The following is a 14,417-nucleotide window of genomic DNA, read 5'->3' as shown; positions in this document are numbered from 1 at the left end:
CTGACTTCAGTCTTCTGGATCTATAGGACTACCATCTTTCATCCACTGTAATGTAACTGAACCCAGAAAATGTATAGATTTTAGATTTGTTTCATTATGTTTAAAAGACAGCTAATACTGCAGTTCATAAACCTTATTTTACCTACTCTTTAGCAATCCCAAATTTCTAAGATAAATATGGAGACCTCACTTATAAAAGACAATTTATTCCTCGGGAGTAAATGAAACAGGGGAACCTTTCAACATCTACCCATGTATGGGAGGGAGATTAGGTTGGTTCTCTGTTGGAGAAACTAAAATGAAGCACTACTTATGAAGCACTTGCAGCTTTGAATATCATCAAATGCAATAACAAGATACGAGTTACAAAAAAATTTTTTTTTTTGTTGAAACCACTTTTGCAATACTGCTTTTTAATAACCCTCATAATGGCCGAATTAGAAGGACCCCAACTGAAGTCATTCATCCCACATAAAACAAACATTGCTTTTTCTTCTTAGCTTTGTTTTACAAGCTACATTATTTCCAGATGACGCTCGAGGGGCCCAGGAGTTTCAAGAATTAGATGCTTAAATAGACAGCTGCTTTCTATTTACCATATAGATCAAGCATAAATCAAAGAAGAATCTAAATACTGGACTTCGTTTAGCCCATTATAGAGCACAAACAGAGAAGGAAAAAAGAAATATAGAAATCTCATCAGCCAAGTGCAAAGTATAATAATAATAATAATAATAATAATAATAATAATAATAATAATAATAATAATAATAATAATAATAACAACAACAACAACAACAACAACAACAACAACAACAATAACAACAACAATTATTATTATTATTACTATTCTCATTATTAAGATGAGAGAAAAACTCATCGACATTCGCAGAATTCCAAGCCTCCATGTAACATCAGCTCCTCACAGCAGGTAGATTTAACTGGATTGGTAAGGAGCCAGGAGAAGAGTCAGCTCTGATCAGGATCTCTCCCAGTACCACCAGCCTTTGCTACTGCAGATGTTACGTATATACACATAAACACACACATAGCTCACTGCATTCATATTCCTTACATTTTTTCCCTTTGGATTGCCAGCATGCATTTATTTCTGTACCTTAACTAGCACATAAACAGCAGGTTTTGGACAGGAGGTTAAAGGATGGCTCTCCATATATTCACAGAAGTACATTCGTAAATATGAAAAGTCTAACACTACACTACATTGCTTCTATCACTGACAAAATTTCACCACCAAAGTGCTAGTTAAGTGACAATCCTATATATGAAATAATTGAAGATACCAGCACTAAGTGGGATTATTTTTAGAATTTTTCTGAACACATTTAAGCTTCATCTGGATAGAACAAAGCATTTTTTTTTAAAGTCAAAATTTAGAAGGGGAAAAAAAAATGTTAAACTGAAGCGGATTTTAGAATTTTTCCTGTGTGACTAGTAATCATCTTACCTACACTAATTTCTGTCAATATTATTCCATTAAAGCAACTGAAGGCTGTCGATAAAATCCCCATGGATGGCAGAGAGAAGAACTCCCAGCAGACGGCAGCACAGGGTGGTCAGAACCATGACCCCCTACCCTGGGTGTTGGGTGATTCTCAAAATGTGCTCCAAGGAGTTTTCATTTAACTACTAAGCCTTCATGCCCATCACCAGTAAACAAGAGTCTGGGCTCCCACTGACATAAAATCCCTTGTCCCTGTGTTGCATTAGACGATGTTGAAATAAATTTAGAAACCAAATCAAAAGCTATGTATCCAAATCCAGACCCAAATGATGATGAATGCTGAACTATTTGAATCTAAAATTATTCCTACATTTGATTTTTATTTTCCTCATTTTCTCATTAAATATTTTTTTTTTATTACATCGGTGAGAGAATTCTGAACCTCTGACACAAGCTTGCCAAAATGCAAAATTTTCTCTCTTCTTCTCCATTCCCTCCCTCCATTCAAACAGTTAAGGAGAATCCCTCATTACCAGATACGGTATAACAAGCGCTGAAGTGTTCAAAAATCACAGAGAATGCTAAAAAATGAAATGCTTAAAAAGCAACCATTTGGGTAACTCCAACAACAGGTCTGATGTGCTACTTTCCAAGGGAAGTTAGCATGCCTCCAGGTATGCTTTGAGGTATCTATGATTCAACAAATTACAGCAGGTTGTAATAAAATTACAAAAAAAAAGTATCATTGATATGTTTACCTAAGTAATTTGTCTTGATTTGAACTGGAAGAAGCAAAATTCTCAATTATTTTGCTACTAGTTTTCTTGTCTGTCAAAAATTTTGTAAAATGTTCTTTCATTGAATGCAAGAAAGCAATAAAAAACCTAACTGGATTTTTCCTGCTTCTTCATGCCTCGAGATACTCGCAGGCAGGAACAACTTGACAGAACTGTGGTATTTCTAAACAGGTTATTGTAACTGTGAAAATAATGCTTAGTAATAAACCTTATTAAACAACTAGTAAACAAAGTAGCATGAGAATTGGTCTAACCAAGGATCCTGTCTTTGAGGTGATACTCTGATGACAGGGGGTGGTTCTCTCCTCCCCACTGACTTCTCCATCCTGCTCCTGAATCCCATCACATTGATTACAGCTTATCGGAGAAGGACCAGGAAACTGATCCAGCCTTAATAACCAAAACCATCTGCTCTTTTCTTTTTTAAAGCCCAGAAAACCTCAACAAGAACAATACAACCACCAATAGGGTCAGTTCCTTACTCTAGTTGCCACCAAAACACCTGCAGCTTCATTAGTATACCAGAGACCTGACGGTACTCCGCGGCGGACACTCACAAAAGGATCACAAGAAACATGGCAAAGGAGAAACCCAGTATATTCTCAGCACCATCAACAACCAGCAGCTTAGGAGCTGTGTGTTAGGTCAGAAACTTAGGTTTTTTACAGTAATGGAAACAAAGTACAGTAGAAATGCCAGTACTGCTTGAGCTCTCAGGAATTAAGAGATGCCCGTCTCATCCAATCTCCACTTCATGTGTACACGGCATGGGCACACTGTGCCCCAGCACCTCTCCATCCTACAATGTTCACAACAGACAGGGCTCAATTCAGGAACACTGATGCTGCCTTTTTCCTCCCATAAACTTCCTGGCCCCGAGAAGGAATACACAGTGTCTACAGTAATTTGGTTTTCCAAGTCTAGTACTCACAAACGAGCGGAAAGCCATGTAAAGGAAGAGAAGACCATAAGCAACACCTAGAACAACTTTATGTATGATTTAACCCTTGTGACTCAGGTTCTGCGCAAATTCACTTTTGAATTAAGGAATATAGTAAGAAAAAATAATTTCTAAATTAAAACTGAATTAAAAAATCACGAGAAATGCGTTTTTAAAAGACATATTTGATTGATTTGAATGAAACCGGTGAAGGGAATAGCTTACGTGTCAATCCTTCTCCTCTCTAGACATAAACCTGGGCAGAGCAGGCAATCTCAGAATCATCCCTTCCTTTAGCTCCACGCTGGGATATGGTGGTAGAACGAGCTTCAGGACTTCAGACACTTAAGCTATCTCAGTTCCTAGATTCTCTGCCCTTCTTACAGGCAACACAAACATGGTCTTTCAGAAGCAGAATATGCTGAAGTAAATGAAAATTGGCCTTGACTTTCATTTAGTCAACTGATTATGCATCAGATTGAGCTGGAACATGAGCGATTTGGGAGGAAAAAAGAAAAGGCATGCATAAAAGTATACATTCTTCTATCAAAATTCAGGCCATGAACTTCAGTGATTTTACTCTCTGCTGCTGCAATCTTTCCTCTCCCCTCCCTCCCTATTCATACCAACAATAAAAGGGTAGAAATTCAGTGAAGTATCTAATTTTCTGGGCTGAACTCGAGAGCGCTTCCCCAGCACTGCTCCACAAACCGCATTTCTCAGCTGTCTCCATCTGTAAGGGGGTAACTTTGTACAGCAAGCACCTTGGGTCTTTCCTTCACCGCGGTACAGCTCACATCCAGCAACTAAAAAAGAAGTCCCAGACCTATAAAATATTTTTCAAGCACCAAATGCCTACACACCCCAAAATATGTACACATACATATACATTTACATATATGTAAATACATGCCTACGTGTGCATGCACATGTACAGCTATTTATAAGGGCTCTTTTACAGACACACACGTGTATCACGTTGCTTCCCTTCCTCTGAGCAGAGCAGATAGTGATTTGTTTGTCTAGGGAAGAAAACATAAGGGTCTCTTCTCAAAATTAACATTCTCCTTCTGACAACAGGGCACATACAACTGGTGGCCAGCAGGTCGAGGGAGGGGATTCTGCCCCTCTGCTCTACTCTCCTGAGACCCCACCTGGAATACTGCCTTCAGCTCTGGAGTCCCCAGCACAAGAAGTACATGGAGCTGCTGGAGCGGGTCCAGAGGAGGCCACAGAGATGATCCGAGGGCTGGAGCACCTCTGCTATGGAGACAGGCTGAGAGAGTTGGGGCTGTTCAGCCTGGAGAAGAGAAGGCTCTGGGGTGATCTTATTGCAGCCTTCCAGTACCTAAAGGGGCCCTACAGGAAAGCTGGAGAGGGACTTTGGACAAGGACGTGTAGTGACAGGACAAGGGGCAATGGCTTTAAACTGAAAGAGGGGAGATTTAAATAAGATAGAAGGAAGAAATTTTTCACTCAGCAGGTGGTGAGGCACTGGAACAGGTTGCCCAGAGAAGTTGTGGCTGCCCCATCCCTGGAAGTGTTCAAGGCCAGGTTGGATGGGGCTTTGGGCAACCTGATGTAGTGGAGGGTGTCCCTGCCCATGGCAGGGGGGTTGGAACTGGATGAACTTGAAGGTCCCTTCCAGCCCAAACCATTCTGTGATTCTATGATTCTAACTGCAGTCCCTGCACTAGGGATACAAGTGAGTAAAAATTTCAGCCCTCTGCTCTAGGCATCCGAAGGTGCTTGACAATTATTTAACCAAGAACCCACAATGTCTCAGAGGTTAGTTTCAAAATACACAACCTCTGGCAGAAATTCCAGCTTATGGAGCCCCTGTGCCCATACACCCAGTCCCAAGCACTCACTCCAACCCCACCGAGCTGTGATACCGCATGTTATGCAGAACTATCTCATGATATGATGTATGGCACAACACATTGAAGGAAAAAAAGGCATCACCTCCACCAAAGCAGCCCCCCTTTGCCCTAGAGCCTCCTGAGGCACCATAGCTCTCCAGGACAAGCTCACCAAAGAGCCACAAGACCACAGGAAGAATTTGAACACGTAGCTGTGTAATTGCTTAAGCTGGAACCTGGCATAACACAGGTTTAATCACCTCTGAGAAATACAGCCCCAAAAGCCTTATCAACCACAAGACTCAGAAATGCTCAATGCATCCAAAATATTACAGTCCTCACAACTGTGGAAGCTCCTACACCATGAGCCCCTATTGCCTGAGGAGCAAACCCATGGGAAAGGGCCACCAATTCCTGGCCAAGGTTTGAAGTCTCAGACGCTTTCAGTTGTTCATGCCTGCCCAGATGAAAGAGCCTTATCCAGCCTGTGTATCACCCTACCAGGCAAACAGAAGTGGGAACTTCTGCTCCCCAACCACAAACTAAATTGAGGGGGTTCTTACTGAAATGTTTCGAGTTCCAAAAACTAAAGGTCAGAGAGCAAATTCTGGGACAGAAATCAGACCATGGGTGTCGTAGGGAGCTTCTCATGAATCAGGGCATGGTAAGGTGGCAGGAATAGACAGGAAAAACCCGCAAGTGATTCATTTGCTTTACAAACCCACGTGTTTCTGAATAACAAAGTGCCTCCAGTTTGTATGGTACATGTCAGCAGTAATAACTAAAAGATGCAGGTTAAGTAACCGAGTTAGTTAAATTAAATTTAAGTCATTAAACTATTATATAAAATCATGGAATGGTTTGGGTTGAAGGGACCTCAAAGATCATCTAGTTCCAACCCCCCTGCCATGGGCAGGGACACCTGCCACTACACCAGGTTAACCAAAGCCTCATCCAGCCTGGCCTGGAACACTTCCAGGGATGGGGTATCCACATCTTCCCTGGGAAACTTGGTCCAGTGTCTCGCAACCTTCAGAGGGAAGAATTTCTTCCTTCTATCTAATCTAAATCTGCCCTCTTTCAGTTTAAAGCCATTGCCCCTGTCCTGTCACTACACGCCCTTGTCAAAAGCCCCTCTCCAGCTTTCCTGTAGGCCCTTTAGACACTGGAAGGCTGCTGGAAGGTCTCCCTGGAGCCTTCTCTTCTCCAGGCTCAACAATCCCAACTCTCCCAGCCTGTCTCCATAGCAGAGGTGCTCCAGCCCTCGGATCATTTTCGTGGCCTCCTCTGGACCCGCTCCAGCAGCTCCATGTCCTTCTTGTGCTGGGGACCCCAGAGCTGAACGCAGTATTCCAGGTGGGGTCTCAGGAGAGCAGAGCAGAGGGGCAGAATCCCCTCCCTCGCCCTGCTGCCCACGCTGCTTTGGATGCAGCCCAGGACACGGTTGGCTTTCTGGGCTGCCAGCGCACATTGCCGGCTCATGTTGAGCTTCTCCTCAACCAACACCCCCAAGTCCTTCTCCTCAGGGCTGCTCTCAATCCATTCTCCATCCAGCTTGGATTTGTGCTCAGGATTGTCCCGACCCACGTACAAGACCTTGCACTTGGCTTTGCTGAACTTCATGATGTTTGCACAGGCCTTTTTAGGTATTTTTATGCTTAATGATTGAGTAATATGTTATGTAAAGTCTCAGACAGGCATGTCCTGGAAAACCTATTAATATTGAAAATAAAACAGTTTTTACATTTTCATCCTCAAAAATCCAGAGCAACTGATAAATCAACTTTTTTTTTTTTACATAGTGTTGCAGTGAGAGTTCAAATGAGTACAAACCAAAGATACTTCAGTAGTACAAAGATATTATTCCAGTCCTTGGAAGATGTCTCCTTCTTGTACCCACACTAGAGATTTTCCAACAAGCGGTGCAATCAAATCACAGAGTTGTTGTCTATTTGTGGGTATTGGCTCAGTAAACTGAAGAGGACTGTATCTATCCACATGTTGAGAACACACCAATTTGCCCCTTGACTGCAGTATTCCCCCAAAGGCTCACTGGGAATTGTTTTCAATCATTTCTAGGTACTTTAGCACTCCGTGGATGCCAAAGCTTCATTTTTAAAAATAATCTTTTTAACTGTATGATTTAAATATCCTCAAATACGAATGGCTTGAGACTTGCAAGCTGACAGGGTACAGAAAGTCTGTTAGCTATGAATAGTTGCGGTTTTGTTTCACCATTTGTGATTTTTTTTTTTTTTTTTTTCCAAAGACACTTCAGACATGACATCTTTCATACAGGTTCCTGTATTTTGGTGTCAGTGGTTGCTTAGCCATCACACATTTTGATAAATCTTTGCAGATTTAGGGATGTTCCACTTCTATTTTGAAGCACCTCCTAAAACATTAAGTTTGATACTCACATAATCAGGAAGTGGGGAGTCATTTGAGCCGAGGGAACCTCTTAAGGACTGCGTGGCTTGCTCCAGTACTTTGTTGTGTTTTTTAGACAACAAAGAAAATAAACTAGAGGGGGAAAAGAAAATAGAATAAATTCACAATAATGTTCTGAAATAGACTATACAGTCAGAAGAGATGTTTTGTTATATACACAAACGTGAATAAGGAAATTTTTAAAACGCCATGCACAATAGTTACAGAATTTATTTATTTAACATCTGGGCTAAGCAACAGCAGAATTTGAATTAGAAATATTCTAAACAATAAGTGGCGTGAAGAACATCAGATGTTCATGGTTAAGTTCTTAAAAGTAAAACTCTAACAGAAGGAATGGTATACATGCAACTTTAGTTCATAACCAGCACGTTTGCTAAATGCATATTCTAAGTGTGGCACCTCATGCAATATATTGCAATATATCCTTCAGCATTTTGTGTATTATTCCTTTCAATAACGAATTTGCTTAGTATGGGGAGAATCCAATCATATTAAAGAAGCTCTGGGTATATGGCGGCTGAGTTTTTGCATTTTACTGGCATGCCTTCTTTTCAAATTTATTTTAGCTTAAGTCAAGGAATAAAACATTACTTTAGCTTTATAAATAACCTGTGAAATCAGAGGTTCATATACATACAGAGAAATAAACACTTTTTTCATGCATTTTGGAAAAAAAGCATGGCAATGACACTCAGATGGTATAATCTGGTACATAAGGAGTATGTAACTTGACTGCAAAGGTGGAAGGAGAGATGAGAAGTTAGCAGAAGCAGTGGACAAAGGCCACCACCACAGCTAGTTCTCAGCAGCTTCAAGCAGTCAGATAATTCTATAAAGCTGCTGCATACCTCGAACATGCTTTTTGCTTCACAGATAACCCACTTTCCCCTCCTCCAAATCTTGGTATATTGTTTTAAGCATTTCTGTATTTAAAAACTTTCTTCTGGCATCTTTTTGGAGCATTACTGGACTCCTATCAGCCTTTCCTAGGATGACTGTGTTGGTCCTTGGAGGGTAAAAAGGCTGTCTTGACAAATAAACATCAACAGAATTCACCAATCCCTGAGCACGCTGCTCTTGGAGTTGGTTACGCCTGGGACACGGAGCAGTGGCAGACTCCTTGTTCACCAGGTTCAAGTACAAAATATTAAAGCTGGTTTAGAAATTAAAAAATTAAGTGGCAAAACGCTACCTCAGTGTTATATTCTAAATAGTAGCCTCTATTTCTTGGAACTGGAGGACAGCTTCAGTGCTCAGAGACATGTGCCTGGAAAGCTTTTCTGCCTCAAGAAATCATGCTCAGCATTTGAAGAAGTCCTCTTAATTTTTTTTGCTTAAAATACATCATTGATATTGTATCCTTCACAGACAGTAGTAGTAGATTCCTCAGAATATCAGTGCTTGTCCCCTCGTTACTAATCAAGAGCCTCGGGAAAAGGCTTTTCCAACACTTCTCACAGCCACAGGAATTAGTTATACTTCTCAATCCCAAATCTTACCTCTCGAGAGCCCACTCAACAAATTCCACCATCTCCCAACACCTCTTTAGTCAGATATTTCTTAGAACAGATTAACAGCTTCCCCTAAGGACACCTTAGACACACTTAAGACATCTAATTAACCCGTGTGAGAGCCCTTGAGTAGGATGCACCATCCTCAAGGTTCAGCCGGAGCCGGCCAGCACGAGGAACGGGATCGAGATGGCACGGCCGAAACCAGGGTTGGTACAGCAGCTGCCCAAATCCCTGTCCCACCAGGACACTATTGCCTGAGCAGTGATAACCACAACTGGACTGATACAGTAAGAACATCAGATGAGATTCCAAGACGCCCACGGTGGTTACGAAGGTTGAGAACATTTGGTGTTTTCAGGATAACACAATATATTTGACGTCATGAAAACTGGAACCTTATTTTTTCATTCCTGCTATCCAACACAGCCTCAAAAAGACATGCCATTCCTGGAACCAATTGCCAACCTCCCACTAATTCACAGCAATTAGTCAAAACTACTGGAACCTTCCCTGTTAAAAAAAAAAGCAACACAGAAATAAGACATACTAGTAGGGTTTCCATCCTTCTCCCCTCCATAATCAGTCTGTAGTCACAGGCTGAAATTTTTGTTCAATATCGAAATTTGGATTTGCAAACTGGTCCTTGGCCTGATACAGCGGCGTTACTTTTCGAATCACTGGTGTTTTTGAAGGCTCAGATTTCAGAGATGCTGTCATCAGCACCATCTAGTGCTGCAGAGACAGAATAAAACCAACCTGGTGATACTTATGGGTGTGCAGCAAGAACAGGTTAAATCTGGTGTCTGTCTGCTTCAGAAGATACAGATAATTCCACAAAGAGGAAGAATTTGGAACGAAAATGATTTCCAGCTGGTATCTATCTCCAAAATAGATAAAACATTTTGGCTATCAAGGAAATTTAAATATACAAAAAGAACTGGGATCAGGATTTGGAAAAGCACATTTATTCAGCACACGTGAAGAGGAAAATGCACATATATTGGTATTCTGCACGGAACTGGAATAGCGAAGTGCAAATTTATTTACTCTGACAGAAATGTAAAGAACTGGGAAAAAGAAGAAGAAAAGAAAAGGACAGACGACTATTTCTTAATATCCTATTTTTGCTTCCTTAAATATATTTTTTTTTTTTTTTAATTAAGTGTAAAGTAACTAAACTAGAGTGCTTGTTTATGGCCTAAGCAAGCCCTTGGTGGCTGATTTCCACTTCCAAAGCAGCAGTGAGAGGGTATGCTCTACTATACCTTGTTTTTTGCACCAGTGCTTCCCCTTGCAAAGTTTTCTTTCCTGCCACAGCTCATCACCTTTGCATCTGTGCTGGGAAACTGCTTTGTGGGACGTCTGCCCACAACACCAATATTTAGCTTAAAGAAACTCAATACAATTATCTTCTTCATAAATCAGTTATCCTGATTTATCCATCCCTTAGAGGAGCGAGAAGGTACAGACATGTAGGCAGGAACTTTTCATACTGAGAACAAAAACCTATTGCAGAACTGCAACCAGAGCAAACTGCAATCCCTGAACGAGCTCCACAAACCCACTACAACTAAACAGAAAAAAAAAAAAAAAAAAAAAAAAAGAGGTCAAATATTGTGATTAACTACTGAATTCGGAGGTCCAAAAGAAGTGGTGCTGCCTCCCGAAATGGTGTAAAACTTCACCACCGAGTAATTCATGTACTATGCCCCTATCCCTACCTCTGAAAACCACCTTGATAAATATCAGCTCCATTTTTGAAGTATGAGATTTAATTACAATCCTCAAAAGTCATTTGTATGAAATTCAGTTCATAAAAATCTTTTGTCATCGACAAACATTGCCTTCTGAAGGAGATGCTTGATTTTGCAGCAGTCACATTTTCAGTGCCTGTAAAATTCTGGGGTTTGTTTTGATTTTTAAGGTACGAATGATGCAATTTAAAAAAGGCAACAGTGTTTTACAACAAAATTGTTCCCCTCCCCACTACAAGGTACAAGAGACACGTGTCAATTCATGCAGAGGTGGAAATTAAGACCGTCTCCCAGAGTTCCCTCATGTGTCTTAGTCACACTTCTATTTTTGCCCCATGAAAAACCAAGCTGAGACCAAACTGAAAAAAATATGTATACTACGTGGTCCTGGAGGGCAGCCTACACAGGTTGACAAGAATACGGAGTTTTCTACCAGAACACTTTTCCTCTTTTCCCCCATTGTTCTCCATCGAGTGTCAGACAGGCTATGGAGCTTGACAGCCCTTTGATCTCACCCGTTAGGGACACTTTATAATAATAATAATAATAATAAATTATGTTCAGAACAACTCATCTCTCGTTCCACAACTACTTGTGGGCCAATGTTTAGTAAGCAAAATAATAGGCTGGAATAATAGCAAGATGAATAACAGCTGGTATCTATTGTAGATCATCAAACCATGGATGAGCTCAACCAACGAGGAAGACTCAAGGTCTCATATTTCTGATTTTCTAGGAATTATAAAAGCATTGGTTTCTTAACTCACTCTACATAGATGAAGCATTTCTTTTTAATTTAACACAAGGCTGAACCTTGATCAATAAAGGAATTATTACACAGTAAACATGAATGGTTGTTTAAGTAGAAGTGATTTGATCACGTGTTATTTGCACACACAATGGGATTCAAACCAGTAATATATGAACGTAATGCTTTCAAAAAGCCAATTCCCAGAGCCTATGGATCCAAAAAAAAAAAAAAAAAAGGGAAAAGCCAATAATGGGAACTTGTTTAACAGCTTTCTTTTTGGCCTACCAAGAATCTCAAGCCAACAATCACCAAAAAAAAAAAAAGTTTCAGCAAGTTCTGCAGAAAGTCTAATTTACAGCACACTGAAAAAACTTATAATGTATATTTCTCACATACGAAAAATTAATGCATAAAATGAAACTTTTATAACTAAAGAATTAGAAAAAGATAAGGGAATTAAAATTAGAAGTCGAAAGTAAATCCAAAGTAAATACAAGTTAAATCCAAAAACTGGAGCTTTCTGAAATCTTTGTACAATGAGAAGGAAAGGCACCAGTGTATCTTATTTTAAGAAAGTAAATAGGATGGATCCAAGATAACAACATCCCAGTTAATCCTAAACATAATAACGAAAGAAAAATAATGAATTTCATTTGAAGGAGGATGTCACCAGCACAGAAAAATAGACTTTGTAAAGCACACTCATTTTTATTTCAATAAGAATAGAAATAAGATGTACTATCATGAGAGCATGATAGTACCCCTGTTGAAACAGGCTTCTACATGACATTTATATGACTTCATTCCACACAGGACTTTTTTTTATTAAGAAACTCAAATGATAAAAAGCAACATGACATGCATAATACGAACTGGAAATTATTAGACACCTGAACAGTTTGAAAAATCTTCAAATGTGAATCTTGAAATAAGTTTTCTTAACATAGTCAGAGAAGAATATATTCTTGGCCCTTCTAAATGCCAACAGCTATTTAACATTCACTATAGCTACCAAAATACTTTCAATAAGAATATAATATGACACGTATCATTGATATACATGAACAATAAAGAAATACTATGGTTAAACTTTGCAAATGATATATTCATTACAGGATTGTCAAATAAAGAAAAAAGGATTTTTTTTTTCCTTTATCTTTCAAAAAATCATAAAGATTTGGGTTGGAACTAGATGATCTTTGACGTCCCTTCCAACTCTAACCATTCTATGATTTTATGATTCGATGATTTTTTCTTTGTCTTTCAAGAAGTTTTACACCAAATAAACTTGTGATTTAATGCAGCCAAACTCGAATTTAGCAGCAAAGAATCCAAGCTGCTCAACAAGTGTGAAGGATCTCACCATGGGAGCAGCAAGTAAAGACCACCGGACCAACAAAGAGCTGACCAGAGTGCAATAGAGCTGCTGAAAGAGTTAACTGTCTTTGACAGAAACAAAAATATCCACTAAGTTTTGCTCTATGGCACCTGCCACTGACGTAATGTGTGCAGGTTTCACAACGATGGTCTGAAAATGCAATATTAATAACTGAGCCAGAAAATACACCTCGCCATGAAACGTTCAAGAAATTAAATTACTTAAGGGGTTTGAGAAAAGAAGAGTGATTTGACCAAAATGCAAAAATATGCACATGGAGAAAAGTTTGTTAAGAGAAGATCCTTTAAGCTACCAGAAGGAAGAAAAAACCAACCAACTTTTAGTGAAACAGAAACTAACGTACAGGTTGCATGGGCACTGCTCTCTTACAGATGTGGCTGAAACCAGACATGATGTGCAACAAATTCCTATTTACACTGTCAGGGCTCCCATGAGGAGAAGCCTGGTGCATCTCCACTACTACACATTGGAACACAAACTCAAAGCCAGCTCATCAGTGCTGCACCACCATCCTCGTGCTCCAGAAGAACTCCTCCACTTGATCCTTGAAGCTCCGCAAGCCACCAACTGCAGACAGCAAGGCTAGGCTGAGATTCTCTGAGTACAGAGAGCTTGCACTCAGGCTGAGCCCAGACATGGGAATGAGAGACAGACAGACACGGTCCTGGAGACAACCCTCGGCTCCAAGCTGTTCCCGGAGTCTCAGGGAGAACAGGCATGCCTATGCACAGCACAGGGGGAGCGTGGTTAACAGATTGGGACACTGATGGAAGTCTTTAAGCCAAGACTGTATGTCTTCCTGAAAGCTATGTTCTAATTCAACCATAGAAATTTCAGCCCAGAAGAAGGAACTAATTGCATCTTTGGACTGTGTTATGTTAGAGGTCAGACTATATGACCAAAATGGTCTCATCTGGTCCGACATGCATTTAGGTAACAGTCTACATGTACTACATCAAAAGAGGTGGAAGGACTTCTATACATTGTCACTTCTTTTTCTATTCTACATAATCTGATAAAAGATGCAAACAACAAATCCTCTTGGGAAACAGCTCAATTCACTCTATTTGTGGGTTTTGTAGCACTGAAAAAAATCTGGCAAAGGTATCTCCAGAATTAAATTCTTAATTAGCATGCTGGCATATCAGCACCATTACAAGCAAGAAGAGTAACACATCTGTCACTTGTGCCATCTTTTGTAATAAGCAGGGCAATGGTTCAATAAAATATGCAATTTCATAAACCTTGAGGAAAATTTAAGTGGTTTAGGTGTGTTTTCAGACAGGCAGGAAGTGGCACTTGCTCGGCATACAGACAGGGATATTTATGTCTGAGATTACTCCATTGATGGCTCATGAACATGACATGCCAGATGTCCCACGGCTCAGAAACATCAGATCTCCATGTAAACCAAAACTAGGGAAAGTTTGAAAGACACACTGTGACAAAGGGGTGCTTCCAATGCAACATTTTAGGTATTC

At 40.0% G+C, this 14,417-nt stretch overlaps 1 protein-coding gene across 3 annotated transcripts in view; it reads right to left on the bottom strand.

Annotated features, from left to right (window-relative positions):
• DYM (dymeclin) overlaps positions 1-14,417 on the bottom strand; it is a 243,806-nt gene that overhangs the window by 65,952 nt on the left and 163,437 nt on the right. For all 3 annotated transcript variants that reach the window (XM_086628989.1, XM_086628990.1, XM_086628991.1), the window contains one exon: positions 7,485-7,587. In XM_086628989.1, coding sequence (XP_086485115.1) covers positions 7,485-7,587 — 103 coding nt within the window. The remainder of the gene's footprint in view (positions 1-7,484; positions 7,588-14,417) is intronic.

Source organism: Tauraco erythrolophus, chromosome Z, assembly GCF_009769465.1.
Source record: "Tauraco erythrolophus isolate bTauEry1 chromosome Z, bTauEry1.pri, whole genome shotgun sequence".
Classification (NCBI taxonomy): Eukaryota; Metazoa; Chordata; class Aves; order Musophagiformes; family Musophagidae; genus Tauraco; species Tauraco erythrolophus.
The sequence above is the reverse complement of the archived record's forward strand: the minus strand, read 5'-3'. Positions and strand labels throughout refer to the sequence as shown.